The 19,672-nt window shown below is 40.9% G+C and overlaps 2 protein-coding genes and 1 pseudogene across 2 annotated transcripts; all 3 read right to left on the reverse strand.

Moving 5' to 3' along the window:
• Positions 1-6,648: 6,648 nt before the first annotated feature.
• LOC126584193 (GEM-like protein 4) lies at positions 6,649-9,157 on the reverse strand. The gene is made up of 2 exons (XM_050248653.1): positions 9,133-9,157; positions 6,649-7,172 (listed from the first exon to the last, which is right to left on the reverse strand). The coding sequence occupies exons 1-2, from the start codon at positions 9,155-9,157 to the stop codon at positions 6,649-6,651; spliced, it is 549 nt and encodes a 182-aa protein (XP_050104610.1).
• On the reverse strand, positions 9,006-13,119 carry LOC126584985 (UDP-N-acetylglucosamine transferase subunit ALG14-like; annotated as a pseudogene).
• Positions 13,120-15,891: 2,772 nt separating this feature from the next.
• On the reverse strand, positions 15,892-18,213 carry LOC126584984 (uncharacterized). The gene is made up of 2 exons (XM_050249367.1): positions 17,555-18,213; positions 15,892-16,550 (listed from the first exon to the last, which is right to left on the reverse strand). Exons 1-2 carry the CDS (start codon positions 18,149-18,151, stop codon positions 16,275-16,277), a joined length of 873 nt encoding a protein of 290 aa, XP_050105324.1. The 5' UTR covers positions 18,152-18,213; the 3' UTR covers positions 15,892-16,274.
• Positions 18,214-19,672: the final 1,459 nt, after the last annotated feature.

A 19,672-nucleotide genomic window follows, 5' to 3' on the forward strand; every position in this document is an offset into this window, starting at 1 on the left:
CCCTTTCCAGGTTCTAGCATTGCTATCTCTCTATCTCTATCTAAATTTGGACTAGAACACGGCACGGTGGTGCTCCGTGGTCGCCGCGCAATGTAACTGGTGGTGCCACAGTGCTCATACCTCCAGCAACTAAAGAGGGAAAATTAAACAACTGTTGTAAGTGGTGGATCGTTCTAATGGTTAGGGTTTTGAACCCATGATATCAAGGTTTCAAACCCTCATTCCTCACCATTAGCGTAGGAGATCACTTGTAATGAAAATAAATTAACAATTGCCAATTTGTCACCATGCACCAGAAAGTGTATGTTCTTTTGAAGTGTAGGATTCCAAAGAACCTATTCTGTCATGACAAGAAAATCTCTAGCTTTGGGTTCAATATAGAAAAAGCTGTGGCCACATTGCTTGACAAAGTGGCGAAACAAGGATAGCAAGGACTTACATGGAATGGGTTCACCACCACATGTTTCTTATCTAATAATACACTGTCATGTGCAAATTTTTCTTCTTACAATATATTATTAGCTTGGAATGTGACGGTGGATCTGTTCCATGTATATAAAGCGTATGGAAGACTAGAGGAGGGCAGGATTGGAAATTAAATTATTATTATTTTATATTTTTGTAGCTGACGCAGAGGTAAAGAAAATCCTCGGACCTAATTTGAAAACCTAAACCAATAATACTAGGTAGAAATATAATTCCTCGATTAATTTGATAGAAAGTTTAAAAATACAATTAGGGTTCGACAAAACTTACGAGGAAGAATAATTATCGAGTTTGCTACATTCACTCTAACATACGTTTTGCCTCTTTTTTACTTTAATATTATTTTATAGGTTGAGAAGATGTGTGAAGACATGGATGTGTATATTAATGAACAATCTTTTATTGTTTTATTTTATTTTAGTTTGTTTGCAATTGATGCGCATACCACCTCTCCCCGAAGTCCAATTCTACCAAAATGAAAAATTAATTTCCTATTTCATGTGGACACTGTAAAGATGTATTAGATGCTTCAAATATTGACAAGTGTACATAGATTAGGTTGCTAAGTAGTTAAGTTTGTTATCAGTAGTTAACTTAGTGACTAAGATAGCCTTGTCTATATATATGTGTAGCTGTTGTAACACATATTCATTCATTTCAATACATACAAGATATAATTCATTTCTCTCTCTAAGACTACCATTCTCTCGAATCTCTCTCTATCAAGAACATAGATGATGAACAAGAATTCCTTTGTATTCTGACATGGTATCCTCGCCAGTGATGAAGATTTCTTGATCCTGAGTTGCTTTTTGCTTCCGCATTCCTGATTAATTTGTTATGGTGTGAATTTCTGCTCTTTTTCCTCTCTCTATAGCTCTGTGAGTTTGTGTATCAGCGATGTTGTTCCGTGAAGTATATGCATGATTGTGCACGCCAAGTGTTCGATTAATTGCCTCTTACAAGATCTGTTTGCATTGATATCAATTTACAAGATCTCTCCAAGTTAATTTCTTTGAAAGTTTGTATGATTCCTCTTTCTAAAACCCTAATTATGTGATTGTTTTCATAAATTCTCAAACTCTTGCATAGTTATCTCTACAAATATGGTGACTGCTGCACAATTACAGATTGTATAGTCTCCGATCACGAATCTCATTACGAATGTCTCTAATTCTGTTACTGTGAAGCTTGATAATACAAATTATCTTGTATGGAATTATCAAATTCGATTACTTCTTGAAAGTCATAGTATCTTTGACTTTGTTGCTGGCACTCATCCATGTCCTACTCGGTTTAAAGATGATTCGGATGTTGAAGGTGTTGAAACTGAGGAATTTCAAATTTAGAAAATGCATGATCATGCTCTCATGTAGTTGATCATTGCTACACTATCTCCCACAGCCATGTCTTGTATCATTGGTTGTCTTACTTCTCATGATATGTGGACTAATTTGAAGGATAGGTTCTCCACAGTCACAAAAGCAAGTATTTTTCAGTTGAAAACTGAGTTGCAAAATATAAAGAAAGGTTCTGATTCTGTCTCTCAATATCTTCAAAGGATTAAGGATGTACAAGATCATCTCTCTGCTACAGGAGTGATCTTTGAAGATGATGACATTGTAATTTTGGCACTTAAAGGCTCGCCTGTTGAGTATAATACTTTTCGAACAGTTATAAGGGGGAGAGACAATGTCATTTCACTCAAGGATTTTAGGTCCCAGCTATTAGCAGAAAAAGCTTGTTGATGCACAAAACCGGAGGTCTTGGAACAACGTAAATCCGACCGTGAATCTGCAAGAAAGTAAAGAACATAAGATGTATCGTGGTTCACCCCAATGTTTGGGCTACATTCACACTGATGTTGATTGTATTTCTCTCTAACTGTATGTATGGGTTACAATGATAAGGGGGAATCCCTCAGAGAAAAATAGAGTTTGAGAGAGCTCTCTGCTTGTGAGGATGAGAGCTTTGTAATGTGAGAGTGAGGCTTCTGGATTATGAGGGTGAGGAGACCCTTTTATAGACTAAGGGCTCCTCCTCTTTTTACATATTTGCCCCTTCATTCATTACATAATTACATTTGAGTCCCCCGAGTATTTATACCAGGTCTAAATACGAAGGCCCTAAGTATGGTACAAACAGTATTCCCTCAAGTCTTCAGTCAAGAGAGTCTTTTGGCTGGAGACTTGAAAATTCAGTTCATGTGTGGGCCGAAGTAACTAGATGTCGTCTAGAACTGATACTCGATATGAGGCGGTGCCCAATCTGAAATGATGCTCAACTAGAAGTAGCACATGTTGCGAGACTACTCTGCTTGTGGCTTATGTTACCTTGGTTGGCTCGGCTTGTGGCGTTGAAGGTGAATGAGTCCCTTTTATAAAATAAAGGCTCGTTCCTCAATACATGAATGATGGGCTAGAGTTGATGCTCTCTAATGATGGTGAGGGAGTCCCTTTTGTAAAATAAGGGCTCGTTCCTCAATACATAAGTGATGGGTTAGGAGTGATGCTCGCGGCGATGCGGTTGCTCAGCTGGCGACGATGCTCTCTAATAAAGGTGAGGGAGTCCCTTTTATAAAATAAGGGCTTGCTCCTTAGTACATGAATAATGGGTTAGGAGTGATGCTCACGGCAAGGCGGTTGCTCAGCTGGCGGCGATGCTCTCTAATGAAGGTGAGGGAGCTCCTTTTATAAAATAAGGGTTCGCTCCTCAATACATGAATAATGGGTGTTCTCTAATGAAAGTGAGGGAGTTCCTTTTATAAAATAAAGGTTCACTCCTCAGTACAAAAGTGATGGGCTAAGTCCCTCCAAGTATTTTTCATAAGGCCCAGTTGTGGAAGCCCAATATATGGTACATAGTGTAGTCCCCCAAGTCTTCAATCAATAGGGTCTGTTGGCTGGAAACTTCAAATTGAATCCATGTATGGGTCGAAGTGGCGGTTGTTCGGCGGCGGTATTTGTATATCCTGCACTGAAGCTTTGTAGGTGAAGTTTTGCAAGTGAAGCTTTAGAGCTAGAGCTCTGTAGATAAGGCTTCGAAGCTGGAGCTTTTGTAAATTGAGCTTTTGAAGCTAGAGCTCTGTAAATGAAGCTTTCGAAGCTGATTGACATGGGTGATGCTCATGAATGTTGACATGAGTGATGCTCATGAATGTTGACATGAATGTTGACATGAATGATTATGAATGTTTATGTATGATTGACATGAGTGATGCTCATGAATGTTTATGTATGATTGACATGAGTGATGCTCATGTATAATTTTGGAGTACTGGATGTACTTTTGATCACCTGGTTGGTGATAATAGCGGCAGGGTGCCGAATAATTTTAGAGTACTGGGCGTACTTTTGATCACCTGGTTGGTGATAATAGCAGCAGGGTGCCGAATAATTTTGGAGTATTGGGCGTACTTTTGATCACCTGGTTGGTGATAATAGCAGCAGGGTGCCGAATAAATTTGAAGCCATAGGGCCTGGCTCTTTTGGGCATATGGGCCTTCGCCCTTCACATAACATTCCAGCCCATTATTTTGGGCTTGCCGTTTTTTTTTTTTGGCATGCTGCCTGTTGATGCACAAAACAAGAGGGGTCTTGGAACAACGTAAATCCGACCGTGAATCTGCAAGAAAGTAAATAACACAAGATGTATCGTGGTTCACCCCAATGTTTGGGCTACGTCCACACTGATATTGTATTTCTTTGAGATGTTGAAGAGGATAGAGAAAGCTTCTTTGTGAGGATGAGAGCTTTGAATCTCAGAGTATGAGAGGCTTTCAGAGGGTGAGGGGTCAGGCCTAAGAATTGGCCTCCTCTAATGAGGAGAGTGAGGTGTCATTTTATAGAATAAGGGCTCCTCACTTATTACATATTTGCCCCTTCCTTTATTACATAATAACATTTAAGTCCCCCGAGTATTTATAGGAGATCTAAATACGGAGGCCCTAAGTATGGTACAAACAGTAGTTCCTCAAGTCTTCAGTCAAGATAGTCTTTTGGCTAGAGACTTGAAATTCAATCCATGTGTGGGTCGAAGTAACTAGATGTTGTCTTGAACTGATACTTGATATGAGACGTTGCTTAGAGTGAAATGATGATCAATTAGAAGTAGCATATATTGCGAGGCTGCTCTGCTTGTGGTTTATGTTGCATTGGTTGGCTCGGCTTACGGCGTTGATGGTGAGAGAGTCTCTTTTATAGAATAAGGGCTCGCTCTTCAATACATAAATGATGGGCTAGAGTTGATGCTTGCGGCGAGACGGTTGCTCAGTAGGCAGCGATGCTCTCTAATGATGGTAAGAGAGTCCCTTTTATAAGATAAGGGCTCGCTTCCCAATACATAAGTGATGGGTTAAGAGTGATGCTCGCAGCGATGTGGTTGCTCAGCTAGCGGCGATGCTTTCTAGTGATGGTGAGGGAGCCTCTTTTATAAAATAAGGGCTTACTCCTCAGTACATGAAGAATGGGTGCTCTCTAATGAAAGTGATGGAGTTCCTTTCATAGAATAAGAGCTCACTCCTCAATACATAAGTGATGGGCTAAGTCCCCCAAATATTTTTCATGAGGCCCAGTTGAGGCCCAATATATGGTACATAATGTAGTCCCCCAAGTCTTCAAATCGAATCCATGTATGGGCCGAAGTAGCGGTTGTTCGGAGGCGGTATTTGTATACCCTGCATTGAAGCTTTATAGGTGAAGCTTTACAAGTGAAGCTTTGAAGCTAGAGCTTTGCAAGTGAAGCTTTGAAGCTAGAGCTCTGTAAATGAAGCTTTTAAAGCTAGAGCTCTGTAAATGAAGCTTTTGAAGCTAGATTGACATGAGTGATACTCATGAATGTTTATGTTGATTGACATGAGTGATGCTCATGGATGTTGACATGAGAGTTGCTCATGAATGTTGACATGAATGATGCTCATGAATGTTGACATGAATGATGCTCATGAATGTTTATGTATGATTGTCATGAGTGATGCTCATGAATGTTTATGTATGAATAACATGAGTGATGCTCATGTATAATTTTGGAGTAATGGACGTACTTTTGATCACCTGGTTGGTGATAATAGCGGCAGGTTGCCGAATAATTTTGAAGTACTGGACGTACTTTTGATCACCTGGTTGGTGATAATACCGGCAGGTTGCCAAATAATTTTGGAGTATTGGGCGTACTTTTGATCACCTGGTTGGTGATAATAGCGGCACGTTGCCGAATAATTTTGAAGTACTGGACGTACTTTTGATCACCTGGTTGGTGATAATACCGGCAGGTTGCCAAATCATTTTGGAGTATTGGGCGTACTTTTGATCACCTGGTTGGTGATAATAGCGGCACGTTGCCGAATAATTTTGGAGTATTGGGCGTACTTTTGATTACCGGGTTGGTGATAATAGCGGCAGGTTGCTGAATAATTTTGAAGTATTGGACGTACTTTTGATCATCTGGTTGGTGATAATAGAGGGCCTGGCTCTTTTAGGCATATGGGCCTTCGCCCTCCATATAACATTCCAGCCCATTATTTTGGAATTTGCTGTTTTTTTTTTACTACCCTCTGATGGGGTTATACAGATGTCTCCGAAAGATAAGAAAAATAAATTACATCATTCAAAAATAAATCCGACTCTCTGCTCAATGGGTTACGCCCATAATTCTTTCTTTTTTCCGTATGCCATCACCACCTCAAATCACCACCGCAATTATCTCTGCTTCTCTGATGAGCATCACAACTATCATTGTCTTCCTTTATTGTTGTCACTTCGGCCCTACTCTTTCTTCTTTTTGACGAAATAAAGGTAATTCCTCTCTCTTCCATCTTATCAAAAGCTGAAAGAGCATTACTTGTATTGATGTTTCCCACCATCTCACTCACTTTAGTTGCAGTCTTCGCAGACTGAGCACGTGCTTTGAGGGTATCTTGCCTCCTGTATCTTGCTTTCTAAAAGCCGTGTATTAGACACAAGATTATCAACAACAGCTTTCCGTTGGTCAAGTTGAGATTTCAAAGTATTAGAATTATCTTGCTTTCCAGTGGCTTCTTCAGAAAACGTGGGAGCATGTGCAGCCTAGTCAAGATATATCCTCATCCTTTTTCTTTTTCTTACTTTTGTTTTTCTTTCTTTTTCCCGAAGGAGGACCCACAACACATGATTATCATTCCCTTGTTCAAATATGGAGACCGAAAACTTGCACGACTGAGCTCGATCTATGAAGAGCAGCGAATATGTGGTGGCGGATCTGACCATGGCGATGGAGATTCAGTGCATGTTTATGGTAATTCAAGATCCCCATAAACCAGAAGTCAAAATCATCCACAGTAACTATTTCTACGTATTTTTGCGACGACTTCTTCCTGTTCTCGCTCTGGTTGATCGCCTTGATCTTCTTCACTGGGATCACCACCTTGTAATGGACTCTGATGACCAACTGTTGTCTGTCCAAATCTAACGATGGAAGTTTGATCGATCTCTCGTTGCAAAATGCAATCTTGTCGGTCGAGATGAAGATGAGGTCTGCCATAGGACCCACCGTGGTCGATAGATAACAATGGGATGCCTTGAGCAGCTTCTCTCCTGCGTTAGTGCTGAATGCGTGCTTGAACACCTCTAACGTCCCTCCTACTTTTACAATCTTAGCCCCCAACCTCAGCTTCCCCTTCACTGTCTCTGTGATCTTGGGCCCTAGTCTCACTATACAGTTGAATCAAATAATAATTAAGTTAATTATTATGTGACTCAACTTCTCATGTTCTTTGACTACATGGGAAAAACTGTCAGCCTTGCTTGTAAGCCTGTTCATCCTGTTAAGCACTGAATGCACCCAATGCAGTCTACTGAACCTTTACCCGTTACTTGGCCGTGCAAGCTCTGTGGGATTGCACCGTCAAGGCGGTTGTTGTCGAGGAAAAGCTCCTCAAGGTTCGAAAGGGATCCAATTGAGTCAGGAATAACGCCGGAGAATGAGTCGACTCAGCAGTGTTAAGTTGGAAAGCGAGTCTGGGATCGATCCGGAGAAAAAGTTGTTGGAGAGGTCGAGCGTTTGTAAATACGGGAACTTCGAACTACACGATCCCGAAGTCCAAAAATTCCAAACGAACGTCCCCGAGCTTCCTTAAGACCTCACTAAGCTCACTGTGAGCTTAGAATTCCCTAAAAATCAACATAACACGATTGCATGAACAGTGACATAAAACTGGGGTTCGGGTTTCACGTGATTTCGAAGGTTTCACGTCCTAAAACTAGCACCATTCAACTCAGGACGACGAAAGGATGAAGAACCATACCTTTTTAGTTTCGATCCGTGGAAGTTCGAAGGAATTTGGTCTCGTCCGTACGGTTCGAGAGTGAGAGAGAGTCGTGAGGGAAGAGAGAGAGACACGGGGGAGGAAGAAAGACGAAGGAAGTGTGTGTGTGTGTGATCCAACACAATCCTCACCATCCATTCAACTTCATCCCTAACACACAATTCACAAACTCATTTAATCCAACTTAATAATTTTTATAAAATCTTATGAAATAATTGTATTTAGCCCAAAAGATATGTCACACACACACATACCTTAATACCCGTCAAGGGTAATTCCTTCATTTCACGTCCCCGATATGAAAATCTCGGGACGGGCTGTGACACCCTTTTATAATACAAGAGCTCGCTCCTCAGTACATAAATAATGGGCTAAGTCCCTTAAGTATTTTTCATGAGGCCCAGTTAAGGCCCAATATATGGTACATAATGTAGTCCCCCAAGTCTTCAATCAATAGGGTCTGTTGGCTGGAAACTTCAAATTGAATCCATGTATGGGCCGAAGTGGCGGTTGTTTAAAGGCGGTATTTGTATACCCTACACTGAAGCTTTGTAGGTGAAGCTTTGCAAGTGAAGCTTTGAAGTTAAAGCTCTGTAAATGAAGCTTTGAAAGTTGGAGCTTTTGTAAATGAAGCTTTCGAAGCTGGAGCTTTTGTAAATGAAGCTTTCGAAGCTGATTGACATGAGTGATGCTCATGAATGTTTAAGTTGATTGACATGAGTGATGCTCATGGATGTTGACATGAGTGATGCTCATGGATGTTGACATGAATGATGGTCATGAATGTTTATGTATGATTGACATAGTGATGCTCATGAAATGTTTATGTATGATTGACATGAGTGATGTTCATGTATAATTTTGGAGTACTGGACATACTTTTGATCACCTGGTTAGTGATAATAGCGGTAGGCTGCCGAATAATTTTTAAAGTACTGGGCATACTTTTGATCACTTGGTTGGTGATAATAGCAGTAGCCTGCCGAATAATTTTGAAGTGTTGGGCGTACTTTTGATCACTTGGTTGGTGGTAATAGCGGCAGGCTCCCGAATATTTTTTGTAGTATTGGGCGTACTTTTAATCACTTGGTTGGTGATAATAAAGGGCATGGCTCTTTTGAGCATATGGGCCTTTACCCTCCACATAACATTCCAGCCTATTATTTTGGGCTTGCTGGTTTTTTTTATTTTTTTTATTTTTTTTATTTTTTTATTTTTTTATTTTTTTTTACCCTCTAATGTGGTTATACAGATATTTGCGAAATAGAAGAAAAATAAATTACATCATTCAAAACAAAGGTATCGACAGTTGCAGATCGTTGGTGCATACTGCACCTACTACATACTGGGTTGTTGCAGATCTTTTTCCATGTGCGTATTCCAGTGGCTTATTCAGAAAAGTGAGAACATGCATGATGAAAGTTTTCTTTTTCAAAAGTTGATGACATCTTCTGCTTTAGTGGTCGACAAAAGCAAAAGTATAATTCTTTCCTTTCTCTTTTTATTCCTTGCTTTTGCTTTTGTTTCCCACAGCTCACTTGATTGCTTTTGCCTTTCTTCTGCATCTTTTCTGCTTTACTTTTGTTTTCCCATGTGCTCTTGCAGAGAAATTGAAGAGAGAGAGAGAGAGAGATAGAGAGAGAGCAGATCTGCGGTGGTTTCTCTATCTAAGAATCAAACCAAGCCCCTTTTCAATCCTCCTGCCTGATTTGTATTGAGAAAACCTGGACGTTAGAGCACGTATAGCAGCAGCAGAATCGGATCAACTGCGTGAGACAATCGACATAGTGAGCTCTGGGATACTTCTTCTGTAATTGAGGCCATTGGACAAAGAACTGATCCGCTATCCGTAACTTGTAAAGAAGCAAGCCACTCAGGGAGAGCCTCTGCACTCTTTGCTATACTCTCAACATAAAACACAGACGACCATCTACTCCCCACAACCTTGAATAAGAACGCAATTACACAAAGTGGAACACAAGTCCTAGGACCATTGCACATAATCACTTGGGGTCGGATTCTGATCATTAGCTAAAGCCCATGAGCCAAAGCAATCAAAGTAGTCAAAACAGAGGTGAAATAGGACTGACCCACTTCCCTGCTCCGGTAGATCTGCATGAACTGCGAGCTCGAACTCTCATCGGCGTTCTCTTCAAGCAGTCGAATTTTCTGGAGACTCAAGTTATCAATGGCCGCCGCGATGTAGAACCTGGGGGCAAATCTATCTTTTTGAAGGGCAGACAACAGGTTGATCATCTCTTGTGTCGGTGTTGACCCCGCCGCTTGCTTGGCTCTTCGGCTTCGCCAGTAAAACTGCAGGACAAAGCGGATAAGAGGTAAAAAGTTGTGTAGAGGAAGGGTAAGTGTAGAATGAGAAACGGCAAGGAGATGAAGTGGGTTTTTGCAGTAACAGTGGCAGTTTAGAGAAACCACCGCAGATCTGCAGATTCACCGAGCTCGTCTCCAACCAATCATACGGTGGAGTAGACGCAGTATGCGTGTTTCTTAAAGGAGCTGACCTCGTGCGTGTGCTTGTGGAGGGAGCGAAGGGGGTTGGAGGCCGGATCCGTTGGCGATAGCAGCGACTATGAGGGAATCGTGTGACTCAGATCATGCGACATCGTATACGCCGTCAGCGGTGTCGTAGGAGACAAGCTTGGTGATTGGTTGGTGGCGTGCGTCGGGGCCCAGATGGACGGGAGAGAGGTCGATGACGTGAAGACGAGCTAGGTGATTTTGCAGCAATACTGCAAGATTTCTGGCCAAAAGCACGTATATATATATGCGCAGGAAGCAGGGCAGACGACGGCAGGTCTAGGGGAGAGAAACTAGTCTGGGCCTTTTAACGGCCCGCATAAGCTGCATGCACCAAGAGACTAGCCCAGCCTATTCAAAGTAACCGTCGACGAGCTCGGGCTCAACAAGGTGCCCAGCGAATAAGGCCTGGTTCTTAGTCTCGATCATCTACACCCAGCAAACAAGTTTGTTGTTCTAAGAAACCAAACTTGAGAAAGGGAAAGAGGGAGATTTGGTTTTTTGGATTTTGCAGATTCACGGTGGTGGTATGAAAAATTGAGAGAGAACCGACATAGTTGTTCGTGTCGTTTCCCACAGACGGCGCCAAATGTTGATGCACAAAACCGGAGGTCTTCGAACAACATAAATCCGACCGTGAATCTGCAAGAAATGTAAATAACACAAGATGTATAGTGGTTCATCTCAATGTTTGGGCTACGTCCACACTGATATTTTATTTCTCTATTTGTGAGAGGATGAGAAGGTGAGAGCCTCTGAGGGTAAGAGTGAGGCTTCTCATGGCCTAGGAATTGACCTCCCATAATGAGGAGAGTGATGAGTCCTTTTATAGAATAAGGGCTCTTCACTTATAACATATTTACCCCTTCCTTTATTACAAGCTCTCTCTATCCTCTTCAACATCTCAGAGAAATACAATATTAGTGTGGACGTAGCCCAAACATTGGGATGAACCACGATACATCTTGTGTTATTTACTTTCTTGCAGATTCACGGTCGGATTTACGTTGTTCCAAGACCCTTCCGGTTTTATGCATCAACACTACCTTCTTTACACATCAGTATAACTGTACAATAATTGCTTTAGTTTGCAGAAGACAACTTACTAAAATATTCATCAATGACAGTGGGTATGGGTGTGCGATGCTTTCCACTTCCGCTTGTTGGTTGTAAATGTCAGTATACTCCAGCTGTGAAAAGGCAATATTCCTTTCTCTAAAGTGACAGTTGCTTGGATAACCTTTCTGACACCACCCATTTGCTTTTCTCTAGCTTTCAAAAAAAATGGGAACATGTATGATGAAAGTTTTCTTTTTCAAAAGTTGATGACATCTTCTGACGGTTTGGTGCTGCAGAGAGCACTGAGCTTTCTGGAAAGCAAGTTTCATCGTGCACAAGCAGATCACTGTGACCGCAAATCGGACCACAAGCAGATCTAGCACTTTCTCGTTCCCTTTGTCTGTATCTGAAGTCATGATGAACTTATCCTCAATGGGACAGGCAAATAAGTCTAACCTTTCAAGGCAAGAAGTCATGAAGTCTCCATCATCTTTCTCATCATGCCAGAACAGGTCATTTTTGCATATCGACATCGTGGTAATCGCGTGTCGTGCCAAGCTGAGAGAACCTATCGGATGAAGCTTGGGAAACGCTTGGAGATGTAGATCGAACTCCATACGGGTTCGTGAATTCTGAGGAGCACTTGTTAGAAGTAGAAGATCCCGCGCTCACAAACTCGTCGTCCACCGCCGAGCTCGACCCCAAGCATTCTTTGCCGCCCTGAACCTCAGACCGCTGGAAGCTGGCTGGAATTCTTACCAGCAGCAGTCGAGGAACCATCGAAAACATGAATTTCTCGTAATCGAAAGAACCTAGATCGTCCTTTTCAATCATATCCTCTTTGAGAGCCGATTCGACCTCTGAAAACCCATTTTTCCTCAGGAACTCGAGCCTCGCTGAGACGTCGGTTGGGTCCGCCATGGACGTGGGAGTTCAGAGAGAGATAAAGCAACTCTAGGATTGTTGGTTTCGACTTCATTGGCAACACGAAGAATGAGGGAAATTTCGACAAGGGACGATGGCATGATCTCACTGTCGAAAGCCGTCTCCCCGAGGTTCCAGGCGGTCTGGGTTCAAGTTATCCGCCTCTGCAGTGGTTGCTGAGGTGGCTGATCCAAACCACCCCCTCTCAACGACGACGCCATTCTCCTTCACTTCCTATCAAAACCGCAGAGCTCAATCACACTACTGGTTCTTCCTACTTCCTACGGCGGAGCAGAGAAGCTAAGCTTTGAAATCCGGCATAGAAACGGCAGAAAGATGAGTGCTTTACAGTGAGGGTTTCCAGCAGAGGAAAAACCCTAAGAGAGAGAAACGGCAAAGCAGAGAGAGAGAGGCGCGGGGCACTGCAAGTTTTGTTTGAAGAAGTGAAAGAGATCAGAAGCAAGAGAGAGGCCGAGAGAGTTTTGGTTATCTCTTGAGTTTTGCAGATCTTTTTGTAAGAGGATAACAAAGTGAGAGATAAAGTATTTGGTTTCCTGGGTTTTTCTGGGAAAGCTTTGGGTTGTTGGGTTTTTTTTTGCAGATTCACGGTGGATGTGAAAAAATGAAAGAGAACCGACATAGTTTTTCATGTCGATTCCCACAGACGGCGCCAAATGTTGATGCACAAAATCGGAGGTCTTGGAACAACGTAAATCCGACCGTGAATCTGCAAGAAAGTAAAGAACACAAGATGTATCGTGGTTCACCCCAATGTTTGGACTACGTCCACATTGATGTTGATTGTATTTCTTTTTAACTGTATGTATGGGTTATAAGGGTGAGGGGAGTCCTTCAGAGAAATAGAGAGTTTGAGAAAGCTCTCTGCTTATGAGGATGAGAGCTTTGTAATGTGAGAGTGAGGCTTCCGGATTGTGAGGGTGAGGATGCCCTTTTATAGACTAAGAGCTCTTCCCCTTTTTACATATTTTCCCTTTCATTCATTACATAATTACATTTGAGTCCCCCGAATATTTATACGATGTCTAAATACGGAAGCCCTAAGTATGGTACAAACAAAGCTGTTGTTGAAAATAATTCTGAGTGAAACCTTTATGTCTGCAATGATGGAAAATGTGAACAAAGACAAAGGAAAGACTCTGATGTTGGGAGGGTCTAATCAATCTCAATCACAGAACTATAGTCCTAGAGGATCAACCAGCACTGGTACTTATAATGGTGGTTCTTCTGATCATAATAAAGGATACAGTTCCAACTACAGAGGCAGAGGAAGAGGCAGAAACAACTATAATTCTAATAACAGATTCAATTCTGGTTTTTCATATTCCAGTGCAGGAATTCTTGGTCCAGGAAAACCACATATTTCTACATGTCCTAACCATGGTTATGATATTCCAACATGCCAAATCTGCAATAAACGAGGTCACATTGTTGTTGACTGCTTCTAGAGACATTCATCCGCCACTACTCCATCTTCTAGGCCACAATGTCAAATCTGTTGGAAATTTGGACATACTGCCTTACAATGTTATCACATAACTGATTTCTCATACCAAGGAAGGGCTACCTCTCCAAATCTCTCTACTATGCATACAACTTTTCAACCATCAGCACCTCAGGACCAGTTTTGGGTGGCTAATACATGAGCAACATCTCACATGACTTCTGATTTGGCAAATCTTAATCTTGCAACTCTCTTCTCTGGCACAGATACAGTAACCACAGCCAGTGATTCAGGTTTGAACATATCTCATATTGGCTCCAGTACACTAAGAACACCTACATATGCATTTGAATTGAAAAAAAATCTGCATGTTCCTCATATATCTCAACATTTATTATCCATTTATAAACTTTGTAAGGATAACAAATGTAGATTTATATATGATGAGTTCTCTTACTGGATCCAGGACAAGGTCACAGGAAGAATCCTTCTACAGGGACTGTGTAAAGCTGGCTTATATCCCATTCCCTTCTCTATTCCACAACATCTCATTAATAAAGCACAACAACCATCTGCATTCACTTCAACACAATCCTGTTTTCTTGGACAGCAAATCAAAATAACGTTGTGGTACCACAGGCTAGGCCATCTTTCCAACATTGTGACATCTGCAATGTTAAAACAATCTAATATAGCTATGCCTGTTTCTCATGTGTCTTCAGTGTAACTGATGGTGCCACAGTGCTCATACCTCCAGCAACTAAAGAGGGAGAATAAACAACTGTTGTAAGTGGTGGATCGTCTTAGTGGTTAGGGTTTTGAACCCACGATGTCAAGGTTTCAAACCCTCATTCCTCTCCATTAGCGTAGGAGATCACTTGTAATGAAAATAAATAAACAATTGCCAATTTGTCATCATGCACCAGAAAGTGTAGGTTCTTTAGAAGTCTAGGATTCCAAGGAACCTATCTTGTCATGACGAGAAAATATTTAGCTTTGGGTTCAATATAGAAAAAAGTTGTGGCCGCATTGCTTGACAAAGCGGTGAAACAAGGATGGTAAGGAGGATTTACATGAAATGGGTTCACCGCCACATGTTTCTTATCTAATAATGCACTGTTATGTGCAAATTTTTCTTCTTAGAATATAATAATGCACTGTTATGTTTTGATTCGAATTACGAATTAGTAAAATTTCATAAAAGATAACTTTGGAACTATAACCACATGTAGATCATCTCCAGAGGATGTAAAATCTAGAAAGGATCATCTTCGAATTCTTTCAACCTGATCCTTTTCGGATCCTGAAGATTGTCTGCAAGGCTTTGCCTCCAATAGAGCCAGGAAGCCATCGCAGCTAATTTTCCTTCCTCGAACAGGATTGCAATGTCACGACTGCAACCTTGCCTCAAAATAGGACTGTCAAGCCATTGATCCCAACGATGCCGTCATCTCCTCCACATCCGCGCCCCTCTCAAACCTCTACCTGTCAACGCCACCGCCGCTGCATCTTGATGCAAAGGATTCCATGGCCGTTGCTGCCATCGCATCTTCTTCTCATTTTGATGGCATCAAGGCTTCCTAAATGTTTTCTGGCCGTTCGATTTTCTTTATGAACGGATAGGATTGAAGGATCCTTTGGATATGGATGGAAGGGATCGTCTGAATCCCTTTCTTATTATCCTTTGCTCTCGGGAAAACGTAAATTTTGGATTCAATGAAAAAATAAAGGGAAGTATTCAATTAAGAATTTGAGAGACTTTAATGGATTTATAAATCCATGGATTTTTATAGAGTTTAATTGATTTGTAGAGATTTCATATAAGATTTTGATTCAATTCCTTCGAAATCTCATAGGGAGATGTGAGATTTGTAGATGCTTAAAATACACTACGAAATCTCTCCAATTCCCTGTAATTCCTCAACTTTCTCAAATTCTTTAAAATCAATTTCTAATTGAATACACTATGAATGTTATAAACTTCTTTAAAATCCTAATTGAATATATACAGATTTCTAATGATTTTAATAAACTATCTTAAAATTCTAATTGAATACATCTTAAATTTCAGAGAATCACTTAAAATTCTGATTGAACACCCTTAGATTCATTAAAAGAATTAAAATTCCTCAAAAATCCCAATTGAATACATCCCCCTAAATGAGTTATAATCTTAATGCCAGTTTGATAACCATTAAGTACAGTGCAGATTTCATCCAAACAAGCAAAATACAAGCAGCAGCAACAGCATCATCATGTTGCAAATACCTCATCCTACATTTGTCAAACACGTCGACTTTTGTCCTCAACATCATACCGCACGTATCCAGTTTTAAATTTCTTTTCTTTTTTTCTTACTTCATTTTCAATTTAAATTTGATTTTGCTACAAAAATTCCATAGTATCCAAACATGCATAGCTTTAAAGTTAAATGCAAGAACACCTTACCGCAGAACCTTCTCAACACAGTTCTAGAATTATATAACCATAACCATATGTGGCAGGAACTTAGACCCTGGTTCTCCCTCGGCTGTCACGCCCATTCATTCTTGGTCTTTCTCCTTTTTTCTGAAATTCCATTGCTGTGGGTCTCGAATATGTCTTTCGTCTCATGAATATCTTTCGCGACTGCTGCCTTTTCTCCTCTGCTTTCAACTTGGTGATGCTGGGCCTGTAAAGAATCACTGTTCTACCAATTTGGCCAACAACAACTGAACCAGTTGATTCCTCTAATTGTGTAACGGCATCCTCTAGCTCACCAGGACATGTCCCGTGTATTTTCACCTGTTCAGAACATTGGGTGACAATATGTGTTAGCTAAGCACACCTATATTTCTTTGCTTTTAATTGGTAAAAGTATAATCAAGGAACAAAACAGAATGGCATACAACAAATGAACCGACATTCAAAACCAAGTTGGATACGTGGACAGACATTCAAATCAACTCAACTCAACAAGCCAGAGATATGTTGAGTTTTCTGGATTTCAGTTCCCATGGAGAGCTGTTATGGAGTTCTGTATCAGAATATGCAGCAGTTACATGAACCGACATTCAAAACTAAGTTGGATACTGCTGGTTTAAATTTGTGGTGCTTCAACCAACCCCATAGCCCCTAATTGGGACATGGTGATATATTACCTCTTATGCGAGTCTGAGGCTCCGAGCAGCTGAAGTAAGGCCCCCAGTGTATGCTACAAACACCGTACATTTGTAAACTCTGTTTTCTTTTTCTAATATGAAGTTTAACTCAACTGTGATTGTAAGGGAAGCTGCTACTACCTAAGCATGATTGCTCAGTATATCATCTCAACTCAACAAAAGCCCTAATCCTCAAATAATTCGACGAATTCCCTACGTGTAAGATGAATATCAGTCCAATCCTCGCGAACAATTTATGGAGTACAGATTTATGATCTTTCTGACCAAAATCCCTTGATACTAGATATTCAAAGAGCAGTGAGAAAGCTAACACAGATGTATTCTACAACTGTCAGAACCAATAATCTCACATTTCGAAAACTGAAGAACTCAAAAAGTGAACATTTCTGTGACAAAAAAGAAAAGGATAAGACTCTAAACAATCTTGAATCCATTCCTAGGACAAATCTGACATAGTGAAACTTGCAAAGCAGAAACTCTCTTCAATAACAGCATACCAATTTCAGACTAGCACAACAAAATCCCTCAACCTTGGCATAAACCCTTAAACCCCCAACTGGGTACTAATTGAACCACCAAAATCTTGTTTTCCAAAATATAATAAGTAACAAATGAATAAGAATTTACCTTGAGAAGCTCATTGGATTCAAGGTTCTCTATAAAAGAAGCGGCGACGCTAGCTGTGACGCCGGACTTCCCCACCAACTGAGACTTGAGCTTCTTCCCCAAGCTGTGAGCATAAGACGCAAGTTCCTTCTTTTCTTTCACCGTCAGCGTCGGCGGCTTCACCCCATCTCTCTTTAGAGCAGGTGAAGACTCCGAACTCACTTGGCTATCCCCTTTATTATCCGAGTTCTCCATTTCGATCTCAATTTCTTCACCATTATCATTATCTTCTGGAATTTCGAGTTGTTGGGTTTTTTCTTCTTCTTGTAAAGAGGCTTTGGGGGGAGGAGAGTGGGTAGCGGTGGGAGAGTGGCAGAAGAAGAGAGATCGAGAGGAGAAGGAAGGAAGGGAATGGGAGATAAGTGAGCGGCGTGGGAGGTGCGAGAATGGAATGGTGATGGTGGTGGTGGTGGTGGTGGTGGTGACGGTGGTGGTGGAGGTGAGAAGGGGTTTGAGGAAAAGGGAGAAGGAAGAAGATGATGGTGGTGGTGGGCGGTGGAGGAGGAGGTGGAGCGGGTGACAGGTTGGAGCTCCTACTGCTGCTGCTGCTGCCGCCATTTTCTTTTCGGCTGGTTCTTAGCTTTACCCAACAACCAGAAAGATGTCTATTAATAATGCGGGCCTTGGATTTGCGCAGAGTCACTCTAATAATAATCCGCCCAAGCCCAAGAGCAGATCGTATTTGGAGGACTAGTTAGTAAATTCGCGTATTATAAATGTAATATAGTTTTTTTTTTGTTTAATACAAGTTTATTTTTACATATTTTTCAATAGTACATGTGTAATTCACGTTTTTCATGCTAATACATTTATTTATACCAATTATAATAGGTTTTACTTGTCCTACAAGTAATACAAGTTGTACAAGAAAATGATATTCTAGATCTTATTGGACTCCTACTTTTGTTTTACACAATCACACTTAAAGTTGAACATTATTTATATCACTCCTCGTTGAGTGTGTAGAACTTAAGAAGTAACTGCATCAAGTCTTCATCATTAGGAGATGGGGATTGTTGTCAGTTCTGGTTCGGTACAAGCAATGTATACACGAGTCTTAAAGTAGGGATGCATAAAAAGGATAAAGTCTCACCAAAACTTGGCTACAAGAAACAGAGTGTGCGACAAACCCATAGTCTAAGGAGAAAAAGGCAAGTTAATGCATTGTCATCTTTAGATGCATCAAGTTGCAGAAAATGCACACAAAGGTTTGTCCATCCCGATGTGGGTGCCTCATTAAAACCTCATCAAGTTAGCAAATATTCAACAGAAAAAAATACTCCTGATCTTAGGGGGAAATGGTACATTAAAGTAAAGCGAGTATAATTTAGGATACTCCCTCTGACACTACAAATATTGCAAATGAGATAAGTCAAATGACACAATACCTTGGTAAGCTTCTGGAAGATAGACATCGGCAGTAACTTCGTGAAGAGATCAGTGAGGTTGTGTTAGGATTGGATCTCCTTAACTTCAATCTTTTGATGCTTTGCTAATGAGTAAAGAAGAACTTCGATGGCACAACATTGTTGGTGTTGACTTCTCGGATTGTGTAGTTGATATAATCAGCATTGTTTTATGGATAGTTTGGAACCCAATGATGGATGGAACTCCAGAGGTACTTCAGATATGATCGACAAGAGATCTCAACCATATCTCTCACGTGTGGCATAGTGAGGTGCAGTGAGCTTAGCACGATTCGAAGATTTCGCAATTAAGGTCTATTATGTGGATCTACAAGATATTGCGGTGTCTCATATCGGTAAATACATAACCATTTGGGATCGTGCTTGGTGCGAGTTTGATAAGGAACCGACATAAGCATAACAAAAAAAGGAAAGCATCATTCTCAGGATCAGAACGGTTGAATCTGCTGGGGATGCATAGTGCTGTATCTTATCATTAGTGAAGGAGATGTCATGCCTAATGCAATAAGCTAACTACCCTAAAGTGAAAATTGAACTTAGATATAGAATTCCGGGTTCCAAAACATCTTCAAGAGTTTCATTTATTTCTAGTGTGTGGATGATAATGGGCGTACTCAAAAGTAACACCTTTTGATTTGACTAGTAGACCAAT

This window comes from Malus sylvestris, chromosome 10 (genome assembly GCF_916048215.2).
Source record: "Malus sylvestris chromosome 10, drMalSylv7.2, whole genome shotgun sequence".
Lineage (NCBI taxonomy): Eukaryota > Viridiplantae > Streptophyta > Magnoliopsida > Rosales > Rosaceae > Malus > Malus sylvestris.